At 39.4% G+C, this 17,483-nt stretch overlaps 1 protein-coding gene and 1 non-coding gene across 2 annotated transcripts; both read left to right on the top strand.

Moving 5' to 3' along the window:
* The first annotated feature begins 11,573 nt into the window (after positions 1–11,573).
* LOC108029375 (probable cytochrome P450 28a5) lies at positions 11,574–13,614 on the top strand. The gene is made up of 6 exons (XM_017101603.3): positions 11,574–11,797; positions 11,859–12,105; positions 12,166–12,270; positions 12,335–12,878; positions 12,964–13,230; positions 13,287–13,614. Exons 1-6 carry the CDS (start codon positions 11,610–11,612, stop codon positions 13,451–13,453), a joined length of 1,518 nt encoding a protein of 505 aa, XP_016957092.1. The 5' UTR covers positions 11,574–11,609; the 3' UTR covers positions 13,454–13,614.
* Positions 13,615–15,181: 1,567 nt separating this feature from the next.
* Trnag-gcc (transfer RNA glycine (anticodon GCC)) lies at positions 15,182–15,252 on the top strand. The gene has a single exon. It is a non-coding gene; the product is annotated as a tRNA-Gly (tRNA).
* The last annotated feature ends 2,231 nt before the right edge of the window (positions 15,253–17,483 follow it).

Below are 17,483 nucleotides of genomic sequence, written 5' to 3'. Positions count from 1 at the left end.
TATATTGTAGCATTCTTTTTGACACTGTTTTCTAATCTGAGCTCGCATTAATTTATGTAGAATAATAGAACATCTAAAACATTTTTTGTTTTAAATATTTATTTTAGACAATAGGTCACATTCTTTCATGATGTCTTTACAAAAACACAAACCACATATTATATAAATATAACATACTTTTAGACACCTTTAAAAGGGGCTTGAAAGTAGTATAAACTACCGTGGCAGCTAAATCAGCTTATTTATCACTTATACTCAAGATTTTCTTAGGCATGCAGTGAAAAAGAATGTCCCCCTCTGAAACAAAAAAAAATTTTGTAGCATTCTCTAAGACACTTTTATCTAAGCCTCCCTTTATTATATGTAGAATAATAGAACATCTAAAACCATATTTGGTTTAAATATTTATTTAAGACAATGGGCAACATTCTTTCATGATTTCTTAGCAAAAACACAAACCACATATCACCTTTTTCATATTATATAGATGTAGCGTACATTTGGACACTTTTAAGGTGGCATGGAAGTAGTTTAAATTTCCGTGGCACCCTCTTACTTCTATACATTTTATTCAAACTACTCTGCATAATGGGAATCATCGTTTTAACGAAAAACACAACTCAATTACCCTTTGTTAAAATTAAAATGCAGTCAAACGAAGCTTAAACGCAAATATTGACTGCGAGCTCTTAAAGACAAGACCTCGGCCAAAGCCGCAATGAGCGAGGCTGTTTACTAGCTGTTTGCTGCAGTTGGCAGCAAAAGTTACAATTAAAATTGTTGAAGCGCAGAGAAGTGCTGACCAGAAGCCAACAGGCCCCGGCGAAAAGCCAAAGCGGATGTTGTGGGCAGTGGTGGCAATTCGTTTGCTATTGTTGGTTGTTCTTGCAATTAAAATTATTCCGTTTGAGCTATTGATGATGAAGACCCCCTCGAAAGAGGGCCCAGAGTGGTTGGCATGGCACATAGTGGAAGCGGAAAGTGTGCCATTATGGGACAGCTCGATTTAGTTATCTAACAGGGCCAGAACTGAAGTGAAACCGACCGGCTGTGGCCAAAAGTTCGCAGAGAGTGCTATATCAAGTTGAAGTCTTTCGGTTGCGGCCCGGGCAACTGGACCAAAAAACTGTATGTGGGACGGGAACCGCAGCAAGTTGGAGTGCCAATGGTTTTTTAATTCTCGCCCCGTGCTGAAACTTTGCACGCGGAACGGCTAAATCAAATCCAATTTGCAATCAAATGCAAATTGCCATTAGATTAGTTTATTTGTGGCAGCCACCGCGACACGCGGAATCCATCCTGTCATCTGTCGCGGAGCAGTGACAGGTTTTTCCCGCATCTGGAGCTGAATTATATTCGCCCAGCCCGCCGAGGTGGAGATACAAGAGTAGAAGAAATAAAAGGGCAACGCAGTTAATAACAAAGTGACGGAATATGCGACAGCAGCTGTCGCCCTGGCAAACAGCTCTCAAATGCCAAAAGGTATGCCAAAAAGACACTGCCAGCAGTCATGTCACTACCAAGGAGTCACTACCCCGGGCACTCCTGAATTGAGTCTGATCAAATTAGGGTCCGTGGGGGTGTGTTTGAGTGACGCTCCGGCTGCGGATGTGGGCGTGGCTGGGGCTGGGGGCGGGTGGCGGTGTTTGTCAGGGGGCGTGGCTGTGGGTGTCCAACAAGTTAAGTGAGTTCTAAAGCTTCTACCGCCATCGCGGAGACTTTCTATATGAAAAAAAAAACATTTCAGGGGTGAAAAGGCTTGAAAAAGAAAAGGCTCTCTGACTTTGCAAAAGGGAACATTTGTATGACATAATGATTTGTTGAAAAATATAATATAATAAGGAAATTACCACTAAATAAAGTAAAAGAAAAATATTCAAGCACATTGTTCATAAACTAGGCACATTTTGAGTTCCAAGTTTTCAATATAAGAACAAAATGACTATTTGATGACTATGCTACTGACTGCACTAATAGCTTATTTGTTCAGATAAGCAATGAAAATATCGCCCATTCAAATTGCTTCAAGAACATTGAGAAAGTTTTCAACCTAAATAAAGTCGTTCTGTTTTAGGAACATTTCCAACTCTGTGTTCGAAAATTCAAATAAGATTTCAGCATCCTGTATTAACAATGTACCTTCAATCGTCTTTATCATTTACCTGAGTACGTGTATTAGCTTTTTCAGATATATGAAACCAAAGACTTGAATATTAGACTAACTGAAGTACAATACTGGCTACTGCTTTTGCTCTTCGATTGCCCCCACATATGTTAGCTGGTGGTGCCGCTTAAGCAGCTGAGTCTTCTTTCGTCAGCCACCCACATTGACAGTTTCCAATTGTTTGCATTACATGTTGGCCACATTTATGCAGGGACTTCGAACGGGAGGAGTGGAGAGATATTCGGATCTGGATCTGGAGGCACCCAATGCCGGGCTGCCAGTTGCCATGTCCCAGGAGCAGGAGCTGGAGCTGGGCTCGTATTTTCTGGCTCTGCCCGCCTGTGTGTTATGCTTTACTTTTACTTCGATGCACACAAAAGGCCATGGAAAACTGTCATTGGCAAAATCTAAACAATAAGTTTGTTATTTTTGAGCAGAGCCAACGAACCGAAAGAGGGCCTCTGCCACTGCCACTTCGCTCTCCTTAACGATAATGCCGCACCCTCGGAGGTTAGGCAATTTTCCTAGACTCGGGTTGACACAATTTCCACTTGGCCCGATGTTTTCCCAATGCTTCTGTGAGTTCCTCTGACGCAAGCCTAATTGATTTCAATTTTCCATCGCAAGGGAAACTTCCAGGCGGGCAGTTAATAGTGCTAATTTCTGCCATTGTTGGCCCAACATGCATTATTAGTTGCAGAAGCAGAAAAAGCACTCCATTATCAATTTCGAACAATTGCCCAACAATTTTCTATTTTCCGCGCTGCCCCTAGAAACAGGAGCTCTACATACCTACCAGTCCTGTGATGTTACGCAAAATTTACATATTTGACAGCCGTGTCATGGTCAGAAACGGAATAGTTTTCATTCTTCCAGCCTGGCTCTGACACTTTTGCCCACACTTTTTGTGCAAATGTTTTGACAATTTGACTGGCAGTTGATTGCTCGGCCTGCAAATTTATGGCCAAAAATTTCACACTGCACCTGTCAAGCAATTAAGTTCCAATTGTTTTTCATTTGCTTTATTAGATAATTGAAATGGTTTATTAAGCAGTCAAAGAGAGTGTTAATTGTTGCACAGCTAAGCTGGCGAAACCGATTGTTTAGATCATTTTGCCAAGGTACATAAAAATTAATGGCTTTCAAACGGTAGAGGAATATGTATTTAAGATGCCAAAATTGTGCAATTATTTATGTCTTCCTTTAATTTACTCACGCAGATAGATACTTACCAACAAATTTATTGGTTTCACTGCTGCCTGGAATGGAATTTAATACTGGTCAGTTATTGCAGCCATAAAGAAAACAATTACCAGAAAAAATGTTGACAGCCACATTTAGTGCTGCTTGTCCACTTGCCGACCCACACCCATTGACCTTTTTCGCACCCACCTCGGAAAGAGAAACTCCCCCGTGTATTTGACAACTACAATGGTTTCATTGGGACACCGTACCAAATTTATGCAACGCAATGTGCGGCGCCAAATTATGTACACTTCATTTCGCGTACAATAACGAAGAAAGCACACGCCATATATTTCGCACTTTCCCCGGGAAGGAATTCACATCAGGTGCAGACGTTGCCGCTGACCTGAACTTGGGGTCAGTGTATTGTTTACCTACTACACAGCAGCAATAATGGCCAGGAGCTGTGGACGTGCCAATAGCTACGAGGGGGCGTCCTCGGATCCCCGGCTGGTCTTATGTGAATACATAAACACATGCGAACTCGACAAATTCGACACAAATGTGAAAATGCGACAAGATTTATGCCAAAGTAATAAATATAAATGCGGTTTTGAGTAGAAAATAGAAACACAGGAGCATTGGCGCACACAAAGGTGCGTTTGCACATCGGGCACCTAGTACATATAAGTATATACATTAACATATATGTGGCCATGTATTCGGACGGACTGGGGCAGTAAATCATTGCGGTTGGGCTGTCAATTTATCGTGCCGCCCCCATCCATCTGGCCATATGTTACAGGAGTGTAAATATTGAAATAACTTAAGGAAGTCGGCTCGGAATTCCTTGACTGGCCGACTGGTCGTGTGGACATCGAGGCGCCCCAATAAATCACACGAAAAGGAGCACTGGACGAAGTACCACCGGGCGCATACGTAATCTATTTGAAAACGGCATTGGCAAACAAAAATGCCACTCCAGCTGGCCTGCGTCGGGAAAACGCAATTTTTATACTTTTTGGCTTACCAATCTGATGCTCTTCCACCTCCACACCTCCATTTCGCATTTTTCTGGCCGGGCGACTTGCAAAAATATGCAAAATTTGCAGCTTTTCCGAATTTATGGTTATTTGTGTTGCACTCTTAATGCTATTGAACTTGCACTTAACAAATGGCATGGCGCCCAATCCGATTCGCCTGCTCCGGACCCGCCCAGTTGCACTCCATTTAGACGATGAAATACACGCTGCCCCACCTCCTTTCCTTTCCGCACTCGCATCCCTTCTTTTTGTGTTTTTGGCTGTCTTTCAAAGCATTTTAGTTACATTTTGTATATTGCATTGCAATATGCGTTTCTGATATGTGTCTGCCAATTCGAAAGCAAGTGCAACAAAATAGCTTTCCCGTACGTAAAAAGAATATATCTGGCTTTCAGAGGTCCGGTCCTAGGTCAGTTTTTAAATACTGAAGCTTTAATAGAGAATTCAGTGAAGTGCTTGTGCTTGAGTATTTCAGTTTTATAGAAAACATTCAAAGGTAAATCTTTCTTTGACCAGCTTGCTGTAAAGTTGAATTGACTCAGAATCGTTGAATACCAAAGGATATATTTTTAATATTTAGCTGCGAATCGGTTAACACCAATACGTTAGTTTCCTGTCGTTTGGGAATGCTTATTTTCATAAATCTGCATTGCATGTCGCAGCAGCTGATCAGGATCCTAGCTTTGTGAGCTTGGACAAGAACAAAATTGAGTCTGAAATATATCTAGATTATTAAAGTAATAAAAAAGCTTTTTTTCTGTGTGATTCATCTAAGTTATAGTCAAAAACCATTTAGTGATACCACATTAGAAATTTTTTTTTTGTATATTGTTGGGAGGTACTTTTAATAGTGCAGATACCTACATTTTACGTGTAATAAGGGCTTGATATTATTATTTTCACTAACTTATATAACTTAACTTACTTACCCTTATTATCGCCAATAAGGAACTAAGTTTTTAGAGAATATATATTTGGGTTCATAGGAAAATTACTTCGTAATAACAACTTTGGCAGCTATCGCACAAGGCTTTCTACTTTGTGCCACTGCTCGACTTTAATAATAGACAGCGTACTTTCTGCAATACCCAATCGTTTCTCAAATTTGACATTTCTGTGTAAATTTAGTTACCGAAGTTAGTTTTGTTACCCTAGCACTGCCCCCTCTTCCAGATATGCTCGAAGCCACCCACTAATTAAAATCCATATGCGCCAGCTAACTGACAATAATTAGCACACAAGCGCGTGCAAACAAACACGCAATTAAAAGTGCATAAATATGCAAGAATTGCGCATGCTGCAGAGGTCTTGCCATAATGCAACCCCACCCAGACCCCAGCCCCGGCTGGGTATAAAAACTAAAGGCATTATAATGTCAGGCTGGCTTTTATGCACACGTCAGGCTAATCGCTAGCACAAACACACCTCCACAAGGGGCTCTCGATCCCCGTCCCGCAGCCCCATAGCTAACCCCAGCCTAAACCCATCCAAAACCCCGAGCTTGTGCAGGGCAAATAGAGCGAAACCATAATTGTTGTACTTGGCAACTTGAGTTCTCTCCTCGCTTTTTGTGTCGTAGTCAGCAGCCGCCGTTGGGGCCATGAAATATGAATAATGTCAGTACCCAGCACCAAAACCAGTTCACAGTTGGCCAGATCCGAGGATGGAGGAGCTGCTGCCGGTGCTGCATGTGCTCGGCAGTTTGATGTGCGTAGTATTTGCTAAACCCATTTAATGAACCCCGTCCGAGCCCCTGCCCGCTCACTAATTTCGCTTAATTCGCTGCCAGCGGGTGACTCTTCAGGGGATGATGATAGTTTGACTCGGAGAAGGATTCCGTATTATTCTTAATGAAACGAGCGGCGTCACTTTCACGAGCTCGTAACTGCAAATTGGCCGTACTTTTCAGCCAGCATCTCCGGTGACACGGACCACGGATGATGGAGAGGCGGAGGTATTTGCATTTAAGCCCTGGCAGTTAAATATTTGTGAAGCCACGTGATGGTAATTAAATGGCGTTTGCAAATAAAAATGGCTTAGCTTGTGTGCGCGGCAAACCCTGTTTTCGAATGATAAAAAGATTTGCTCGTGTCAAGGATAACCATTAAACATTTATGAGAATTCATTAGAAGGAATACGAGCTAGAAACAAGAGAAATGGAAACAGTGAAGAATTTACATCGCATCACATAAGAAACCTACCAAAGAAAGTCAAATTTTTATTAATTTAATTTAATGTATTTGTTCATAAATGTGCTTAGCTGGAGAAGCTTTTTTGTTTAAGTTGCCATTAGTTTTCATAAATTTTCTATAAAGCTCAGTTTTTTTTACTAAAGTGAGAACATTTTTAAACCCTTGCATAGCGTATAATGATGTTAGTCAGAAACTTGCAACGCAGTGAAGGGGACGTTTCCGACCCATAAAGTATCCATCTAGTCGTGTCCGTCTGTCCGTCCGTCCGTCCGTCTGACCGTCTGTCCATTCCTTTCTACATAAACTAGTCTCTCAGATTTAAAGCTAGCGGGCTAAAACTTGCCGAAAAGTCTTCTTTCTATTGCAGGTAGTATATAAGTCGGACAACTCTATCTTATAGCTCCCTTAGGAATAATCGGAAAAAAAATTCTAAAAATTTAATCTTTGATGTTTCTTAGCATATAATAATATAATATTTGGAATATATTTATTTATATTTTTAAGAATTTCGAATTAAAATTACTAAAAGTCGGACGACTCTAACATAAAGCTGTCAAAGAAACGGTCAGAGAAATAATAAAATATTTTTTTTTAATATCACTGAAGGCAACAACAATACTTAAACATTTCACATGCTGTTGCTAAGATTGATTATTTCTCATAAGTGCAAGGGTATACAAACGTCGGCTTGCCGAAGTTAACTTCCTTTCTTGTTTTTCATAGTTTTGTACGAAGCAAAACCTCCCTTGAATCAGATTCTTACAAATATTCCCTAAGTAAGGAAAAAAGGTAGACAATTCAATACTGGGGTTTCTCAGTATCCAATTAAATATCGCATGTTCCATTGGGCCATCCACAGGATGTCCGAGGTCCAGTAGCCTGTCACGAAATGTCAGTCGGCGTGACCTGCTGCACCATTGGGAACCACATGTCAACGCTGATGCGGAAATTGTCAAGGGCGATTCTTTCGTTAGCACACGGCTGGTGTAAATGTATACAGAATATATTATGCAAATTGCATATGAAGCTGAAAACTGCATTGTAATTATATTTATAGGCTAGCACGCCCAATTTTCGCCAGCTAATAATTTCTTAATTAACCTAACAATTTTGGCCAAAGAGGTCAGTTGCAAACAAAGCGCACGTTGGTCAATAAATGCTGAAAATAAGTGCAGTTAATTAAACAGGACTTTATTAAAATCAATTCAAAGAACAAACAAACAAACTGCTTGCTAAATAAATATACCAAGCAGCTGCTTTAAGACTTCTGAAGAAAATGTTCATTCTCAGTGGGAATCCTTATTACAGATTGAGTGAAACTGAAACAGCCCGAAAAATCATTCAATGAAAATTATTTAATGGCTTAAAATTATTTCATTGGCTGCCACGTAAATTTAACAAGCTGCATTTCCGATTCGAACGGCGCCCATAAAAACCGCACTCATAACCTCAATCGATTTATATGTACATATTTGCCTTTTGTGAGCAAACGTCGATTGGAGGATAAAGAAGGATGCACAGCCAAACGCATGTTGAGAACAGATTTAAATTTTTAATTCACGTGGTCCTTGAAGAGAGACAGGGTAGAAAACCTATGCAATAAATGGTCAAGCTTCGATATATGAAACTTCAAAAAATATTAGTATAACCAACTTTATCTTTTAAATCTTTGTTCGGGGTCTTTTAATACTAGTGTACAGTAGATTAATAGAACTGGGTCTAATAGTCGAATATTTTTGACAATTTAAAAATAACTTTTAAAAAATGTCCCTGCTAGAATAATATTGCATTAGATTTCTGCACAATTTTTTTATAAAGTCCCTATCGGCAACATTTTTCCCATAATATACGAGTTTTTTCAAGTTTCTCCAATAAATAGCTGGGTGTCCTGATTTTTGAAGTTCGACCGTGCCCGCTTTTCAGCCAGGGAAGTCGAACGATTTTATGTGCCAGCGTGGGGAGTTCCTGGTGTTTGCATGTGTGCCAACGATGTAATGAAATCCCTTTAAATGTTTATGAAAAATTCATGACGCGTGCAAATGGCGCGAAAACAAGTTGCCCCGCGAGTGTGTTCCAAAACGTGGGAGTGGCTCAGGGGGCGGCCGGACCTGAACTGGACCCACAGAGCCGTTGCACGGGTGAAAATGACGGCGCCAAGCTCGCCGGACACGCAGTGTTGCATGCAAAATATGTTATGAAAGGAATTCGGACGTTGTATTCCGTATTACCAGCGTGGTTTTTGCTGCCCTCAATGGTCTGGCGGCCAGTTGGACACGTACATCAGCCCGTGCGCCCAATAAGTGAGCAAGTGCACGGACACGGACATGGACGCCTCGAATCGCACGTGATCTCAAAAATGAATCCATTTGTTTGTTAACTCATTTTATCTCAATTATGCGCAAACAATGGGATTAAAGGCTACAACAAGAGCACACAGTTAGTACACACAAATAAATGTGAAATCATGTAAACCTCTGCCAAACTCAAAAAATCAAAAAGGTAAAAGTCAGTTATGGATGGCTTACACGAAGAAGTATCGTATATTTAATGTGGAATTCTATAGTCTTATCGATTACTATTTACGAGTAATTGGTTACATTTAAATCGCCCAGCAACAACAAAAAAATGTCTTAGTCTTCGAAATCATATAACACCACTCCTCAATCCTGTTTCTAACAGCACCTCAAAATAGTAATTCAAATAGGAAAAAAAATTATTTAGAAAAAAAGATCAATATTTTGAATGGATATACGGATATATATGTAATCGTAGGAACACCTGGTTCATACTCCTTTTTTCTATAGATGAGTGTAAGTTTTTAATGTAGAAAAATCGGTAGAATAATAAAAAACACATACTACAATTGCATCTTTTTGACATTTACACACATCATATTTGTCAACAATATTGTATGACCCTTTATAATACTTAATAGTTTTTGGCCAATTCAAATTGGTAAACGATATCCTTGCTCCCATCCCTAGCCCCTTTCGTAGCATGCTTATGTGCGAGGGCGTCAATGCGCGAACAGAGGGCAACTTTCGAGGGGAAGGGAGGCGCTCGAACAACTTCGACCGTTTCAATACTAATGAGGCTGTCAAGTGTTTTGCATAAAAAACCGGACAAAAAGTGTGCCTTTCGGGGGAGAGCTCTTTCAGCTAGGCCGCTTTTTATGTTAATGGCCCACACACACGCAGCTTGGACCTCTGTGTGAGTGGGGCACGCACACACAAGTAAATTAAACTAGGCAGGCCGCCGTTTGTAGTGCAGGTCAATTTTTCGATAATTCGAAAAGTTTATTTAATACAAAACGTGATTCAATTACAAAACTGACCGAAAAGTACACACGCACTGTCCATGGGCGGAGGAAGGGAGCACGGGGGGCGATGTTTGCCGTCCACTCCTTGACCAAAAAGTAGTTTTCTCTTGTAAAGCGCAGCGTGTGCGCCATTTTCGCAGCTGTCTTTTGACCCGGCCATTATTGTTGTTGGCGTTCGTGCCGCACAATGGCGCTTTGTTAGTGTAACGGAAATGTTGCGGGCGGGTTGGTGGCTCATGTTTTGATCCTGGTCATTATGCCGTTTCTGGGGGTTTTCAAAGGACTGCGAAAAGCTTTTGCGGCGAATGTCCCCAAAAACGTTCTACTCACCTGACGAACGTAGTTATAATAGCTTTGACTATGGTCAATTTAATTTTGATTTCCGTCTTTTACGTTTTCCCTGCATATTGACTTTAAAAACTATCGTCATACTAAACCTCAATATGTAGCTTAATTTGTTGACCATGTTCATCAAATGTTTAATAAAGCAGTGCAACATTTTCAATAAAATCTGAAAAAATAGTAGAAAAATCAAAAAAGCTTAATTTATTTTCACAATAAAATTATTTCACAACTGGTGTAAATTACCCCAGGCTATACACAACTTTATCGGACAACAAGATTTATATTTCTGTTTAGATCTTTCACTGCCGCAGCTTTTGTCGTTACTATGGTATACGTTTAAGCGATACGCTTTAAATGTATATTTTAAAGTTTAAGAGTAAGTGAAATAACAACTTTAAGACTTTCACGCACCTTTTAAGAAACCGGATTTGAATGGCAATAAAGCTGATACAAGCAGATGTTAGAATGGTAAACTTTCTTGGAGTTTGTTCGCTGATTTTCACAATTTTGCTTTTTACTCCCAAAGCTTTAAGCTTTATTTTTGTGAAATTAGTTACTGAATTTCGTCGTGGTTTGCCCGGTTTCAACAGCAAACATGTTTGGCCATAAAGATTGTAATAAAACGCTCAGTTCCAATAAATATTTTTTGATAACATTACTGATATCGCCGTGTGCTGCTGTTAGAGAGCTTTACAAGAACGCATTGTGACCTCGCAACAAAGCTATCAGGCTGTATCCAGTAAAATAAACACCCCACTTTTTACAAAATCAACTCAAAGAAGGTAAAATTGATATCAAAATTATTATTATTATTCTATTGTATTGTATTTAATACATTTAGAACTACATTTAAAGTTAAAAATCTTTCCATAATTATATTGATATTTACATTAGATTAACCATTTTAAAACACACACTAGATCATGACGATATTAAAACCAACATTATTATATCGTGAACATTGTTCTTTTCAAAAGATTCGGATTACATAAAGCCTTTTGTAAATATAATAAATCTAACTAAAATCTTAAGTATTTAAATAAAATTTAAAAAAAATTAATAGCCGCAAAATTTAAATTTCAGATAAATAACATTTATTGGCTTATAAGAATAGATGATTAGTTATACTTTATTTCTAAGGGAAATTAAGTTACATAAGATTTCGTAGTTCTTCGGATGTTCCACTTTACAAATAAGTATTTGATGTTTACCTATTTCAGCTAATCGCTGGGTGGGAGCTTTTCCCCCGACCTAGGGCAAACCAGCCACCAACAGGTACAAGTAGAGCGCGTTCGCTGAAGCTCCGCACAGACGCTTTTCGGATTTCGCCGAGCACGCAGATCGCTGCCACGTGAAAGAGGATGATTGTAGTTACCTTCGCTCTGGGCCTCATATTGGCCGGCCTGCTCTACGCGGCTATGACCTGGAACTTCAACTACTGGCGAAAGCGGAATGTGCCGGGTCCCAGGCCCAAGCTCCTCACCGGCAACTACCCCAACCTGTATGCGATGAAGAGGAACATGATCTACGACCTGAACGATATTTACCAGTGAGTAGAACCAAACCTCCTAAGGTCAATGGTGTGTTATGGCGGCTTTCCCACTCTTTAGGAAGTACAAAAGCAAGTATGATGCTGTGGGCATCTTCAGCGGACGGGTTCCCCAACTGCTCGTGATCAGCCCGGAACTGGCACGTCGAGTTTTCGTGTCGAACTTCAAAAACTTCCACGACAACGAGCTGTCCAGATTGACCGACGAGAAAACCGACTTTATCCTGTCCAACAATCCGTTCTCGCTCACCGGGGAAAAGTGGAAGCAGCGGCGGGCTGATATTACTCCTGGTTTGACCAATAGCCGAGTAAGTTAGGTCATAAATCGATATCTGTCAGTATATTACAACTGCATTGTAAACGAATAGATAAAGTCCGTCTACCCAGTGACGAACAAGGTGTGCCAGCAAATGAGCGAGTGGGTGAAGAAGCAAATTCGTTTGGGTGCAGTCGACGGCATCAATGCCAAGGATGTAAGTAAACAGATATGAAAGAACATCAAATTCACGTAATATTAATTGTTATTATTTACCACAGTTGGGTCTCTGCTTCACTTCCGAAATGGTCACCGACTGCGTGTTGGGCCTCAGTGCCGAGAGTTTCTCGGACAAACCGACTCCCATCATGGCCAACATCAAGGACCTGTTTAACCCGCACTGGACCTTCATGATCCTTTTCGCCCTGGTCAACACCTTTCCCTCCCTAAGTCGCCTGATCAAACTGCGCTTTGTACCGCACCATGTGGAGCGTTTCTTTGTCGGGCTTATGGGAACGGCGGTGCAGTCGCGAAAATCCCAGCTGGCAACTGGCCAGTTCCAGCGCACCGACTTTCTGGACTACCTGATGCAACTGGGCGAGAAGAGGAACCTGGATACCCGCCACCTCCTGGCCCACACCATGACCTTCCTTCTGGATGGCTTCGAGACTGTAGCTGGCGTTCTGTCGCACATGCTGCTGCTACTGGGCCGCGATGAAGTGGTGCAACAGCGCCTGCGGGAGGAGATCCAAGCCCATCTCCAAGACGGTATCGTACCCTACGACAAACTCGATGAGCTGCCCTATCTGGATGCCTGCCTACACGGTGAGGAAATCCATTTTCCAAAAATGGGAGACATATAGTTCTCTTATCATATTTTGTAACCTAAATCTTTGAACCGCCTTTGCAGAATCGATTCGTTTATTCCCACCTGGCTTTATGACTTCCAAACTCTGCACCGAATCCGTGGAGCTGCCCAACAAAGACGGTCCCGATTTTACCGTGGAAAAGGGTACTGTTGTTGTGATTCCCCACTCCTGCCATATGATGGACGAGGAGTACTTCCCCGATCCGCAGACCTACAATCCTGACCGCTTCATGGATCCCGAGGCCGCCAAGAGCTTTCGCGAACGAGGTGTCTACATGGGATTCGGAGATGGTCCGCGTATCTGCTTGGGTAAATGTAACTCTTCTTTGCTCAAAAAATAGTCTAATGGTTGAAACTTTCAATAGGTATGCGCTTCGCCACATCCCAAATAAAGGCGGCCATCGTGGAGCTGATCAGCAAATTCAATGTCAAAGTCAATCCAAAAACCCGCAAGGACAACTTGTACGACCCCACCCTGTTCCTAGCCAATCTAAATGGAGGTATTTGGTTGGATGTGGAGGTCCGGCAATAATTACGTTAAAAGGTTTTACCAGCTATAAACTATTTATTGGGGGTACATTATCTCTATAAGTGCCTTATCTGGCCAGTTACTATTACACAAGTGCTTTTTAAAGGTTCATTACCATATAATCAGCCATTCTTAAACCAAATAAAACAAAGTATAACAACCAATAGGTTTTTTTAATTAAAGGAGTATTGATAATAGCCTCCATTGATACTTATAATTTTTAAACGGTGGCCCCATTATTTTTTCTCTTTGGAAAACCACAGCGAAACCCAAGGAGAGAGTGGCTTAATAAATACATAAGTTTTCTACAAGACCCATAAATAAAGAAACTTTTTCAATTAATTTAAAGTGTTTAATTCACTCAAATATTCTTCGAAGAGTATTAACATTTTGTTATCCCAAGGATAATTCTTTTAGCGCTTTTCGTCCTTACCTTTTTGCCAACTTGCCGCCATACCAATGAATTTTTATGCAAATTGCAGTCGCCTTGCAGTTGACAACGCCGGCACCAAGTGAAGGAAGCTGCCGACGACGCACTCCCAAAACTTTTCCCGTCCCCCGAAAACACTTGAGGCATTGCCATAAATCTTTGAGCAGTTTGGGCCACCCCCGAGTTTCAACTGGTGGGTTAGCCGAGTGGGGTGGAACAGTCTGGGGTGTTTACCTTGTTAGCTCGGGGGACTCGGGGGTCCTGCTGAAAAATACTCGAGGCAATCAGACGGAATTTGCATAATTTGACAATTGTTTTCAAATTGCAATAACAATTTTAGCTTAATTGTTTTGCACACGCCAGCGAAAATATTCTTTCCAGGGCGCTGCCTTAATTCCCATTCACTTGATTAGTGGGGCAAAGTTGCTCCTCCTGTACGTTTTGCGGCAACTGCCACAGGCAGAAACTTTTTCAATTCAATTGTAAAATAAATATTTTACAAATAATTGCTGGCGAAAAAGAGGAGCAATATTTCGGAAAAGTTTCTATTTTATACGCCACTTTTTTAATGGCCACACAATTTGCTGCGTTTAGCAGTCGCCATTTCGAGGGCGGGGCAATTCCTGCCGATGAACCGCAGCTGCTGCGCAATTAAAATGCATGGCTATTGTCAAGGCAAATTGCTTGCTCTGACAATGGCAGAACAATTGAGTCGGGACGGGACGGAAGTCGAAAGGACCTCGCAGTGGTGGAAATTGCTGATGTGATTGAGCCCTACATGTTTATGCTAACTTTTTTGCCTTTAAGTCATCCACTCACCGCAAGAACTTTGCATAAGCAGCAGCTGCGCTTTCGGATTTCATTGTCACTTTAGGCAGAACTGTCTCAAAGTTTTCCGGAAAATGGACACGAGCGAAGTTCCAAATAACCAGGGTGCAATCGGATCAAAGAACTGGTTCCACAGCAAAGTAGATAATAAAAAAACACAGGGAAGTTGAAGTCCTTAAATAATGTATGCCCAAGCACTCGATTTGCTCTAGAGGTGCTTCGTTTTAGGCCACCTTTAAACATGAGTTCTTGAATTAGTAATACAAGATCTTAGGAAATCAACAAAAAACTTCGGACAGATGAATTTTATTTTTATTTTTTTCTAAGCTATACGGTTCTGGTTTGCTTTCAACGTAAACCTTATATCAAAAAGATAGGAAATTCATTTATTTACTAGCCAGAATTTTTTTATAGATTGTTTATAAAGCAAACCAATTAAACTGAACCATTTTTGAAATCCGGTCTTTCACCAGGCATCGGTGGTTCAGTGGTAGAATGCTCGCCTGCCACGCGGGCGGCCCGGGTTCGATTCCCGGCCGATGCAAAACAGCTATTTTTGTTTTTTTTTTTCGGCGTGCTTATCAAAACGTCTAAACGTCATACAGGCATTACAAAAACCTTGGCCAAGGTCCAGAGACATTATTACTGGAAAAATATGTTCAAAGAAATAAAAGAGTACACAAAGAAATGTCCTATTGGCCAAAAGCCGAAAACGACTAAGCATACTAAAACCCCACTAACTTTAACCGAAACTCCACAAAAAGATATCGATATAGTAATTGTAGATACTATTGGTCCACTTCCAAAATCTTATAATGGAAACGAATACTAGTAACACTCATCTTTGATTTAATTATTTATAAATTACCTAGTAGCTATACCTACACCAAATAAAAATGCAAATACAGTAGCAAAAGCTATATTTGAAGATTTTATTCTAAACTGCGGACCAATGAAGACGTTCATTACGGACATGGGAACAGAATAAATAAATTCAATTATTGAAATTCTTATTAATATTAAGATTTAACTAAATACCTAGTAGCTATACCTGTACCAAATAAAAGTGCAAATACAGTAGCAAAAGCTATATTTGAAGATTTTATTCTAAAGTGCGGACCAATGAAGACGTTCATTACGGACATGGGAACAGAATAAATAAATTCAATTATTGAAATTCTTATAAATATTAAGATTTAACTAAATACCTAGTAGCTATACCTGTACCAAATAAAAGTGCAAATACAGTAGCAAAAGCTATATTTGAAGATTTTATTCTAAAGTGCGGACCAATGAAGACGTTCATTACGGACATGGGAACAGAATAAATAAATTCAATTATTGAAATTCTTATAAATATTAAGATTTAACTAAATACCTAGTAGCTATACCTGTACCAAATAAAAGTGCAAATACAGTAGCAAAAGCTATATTTGAAGATTTTATTCTAAAGTGCGGACCAATGAAGACGTTCATTACGGACATGGGAACAGAATAAATAAATTCAATTATTGAAATTCTTATAAATTTAATATTTATTTTTTAACTAAATACCTAGTAGCTATACCTGTACCAAATAAAAGTGCAAATACAGTAGCAAAAGCTATATTTGAAGATTTTATTCTAAAGTGCGGACCATTGAAGACGTTCATTACGGACATGGGAACAGAATAAATAAATTCAATTATTGAAATTCTTATAAATATTAAGATTTAACTAAATACCTAGTAGCTATACCTGTACCAAATAAAAGTGCAAATACAGTAGCAAAAGCTATATTTGAAGATTTTATTCAAATTCAATATTCAATATTCAATTATTGAAATTCTTATAAATATTAAGATTTAACTAAATACCTAGTAGCTATACATGTACCAAATAAAAGTGCAAATACAGTAGCAAAAGCTATATTTGAAGATTTTATTCTAAAGTGCGGACCAATGAAGACGTTCATTACGGACATGGGAACAGAATAAATAAATTCAATTATTGAAATTCTTATAAATATTAAGATTTAACTAAATACCTAGTAGCTATACCTGTACCAAATAAAAGTGCAAATACAGTAGCAAAAGCTATATTTGAAGATTTTATTCAAATTCAATATTCAATATTCAATTATTGAAATTCTTATAAATATTAAGATTTAACTAAATACCTAGTAGCTATACATGTACCAAATAAAAGTGCAAATACAGTAGCAAAAGCTATATTTGAAGATTTTATTCTAAAGTGCGGACCAATGAAGACGTTCATTACGGACATGGGAACAGAATAAATAAATTCAATTATTGAAATTCTTATAAATATTAAGATTTAACTAAATACCTAGTAGCTATACCTGTACCAAATAAAAGTGCAAATACAGTAGCAAAAGCTATATTTGAAGATTTTATTCAAATTCAATATTCAATATTCAATTATTGAAATTCTTATAAATATTAAGATTTAACTAAATACCTAGTAGCTATACATGTACCAAATAAAAGTGCAAATACAGTAGCAAAAGCTATATTTGAAGATTTTATTCTAAAGTGCGGACCATTGAAGACGTTCATTACGGACATGGGAACAGAATAAATAAATTCAATTATTGAAATCACACCACCACCAGACAGTAGCTACCGTGGACCGAAGCAACAGAACACTTAATGAGTTAATTCGCTCATACATCTCAGTTGACAAAACAGTTTGGGATTTAGGGCTGCGATACTTCGTATATTGTTTTAATACAACCCTATCTATGGCACATGACTATTGTCCATATGAGCTAGT

The sequence above is a fragment of the Drosophila biarmipes genome, chromosome 2R, assembly GCF_025231255.1.
Source record: "Drosophila biarmipes strain raj3 chromosome 2R, RU_DBia_V1.1, whole genome shotgun sequence".
Lineage (NCBI taxonomy): Eukaryota > Metazoa > Arthropoda > Insecta > Diptera > Drosophilidae > Drosophila > Drosophila biarmipes.
Note: the sequence above shows the minus strand (reverse complement) of the source record. Positions and strands in the feature narration are given on the sequence as shown.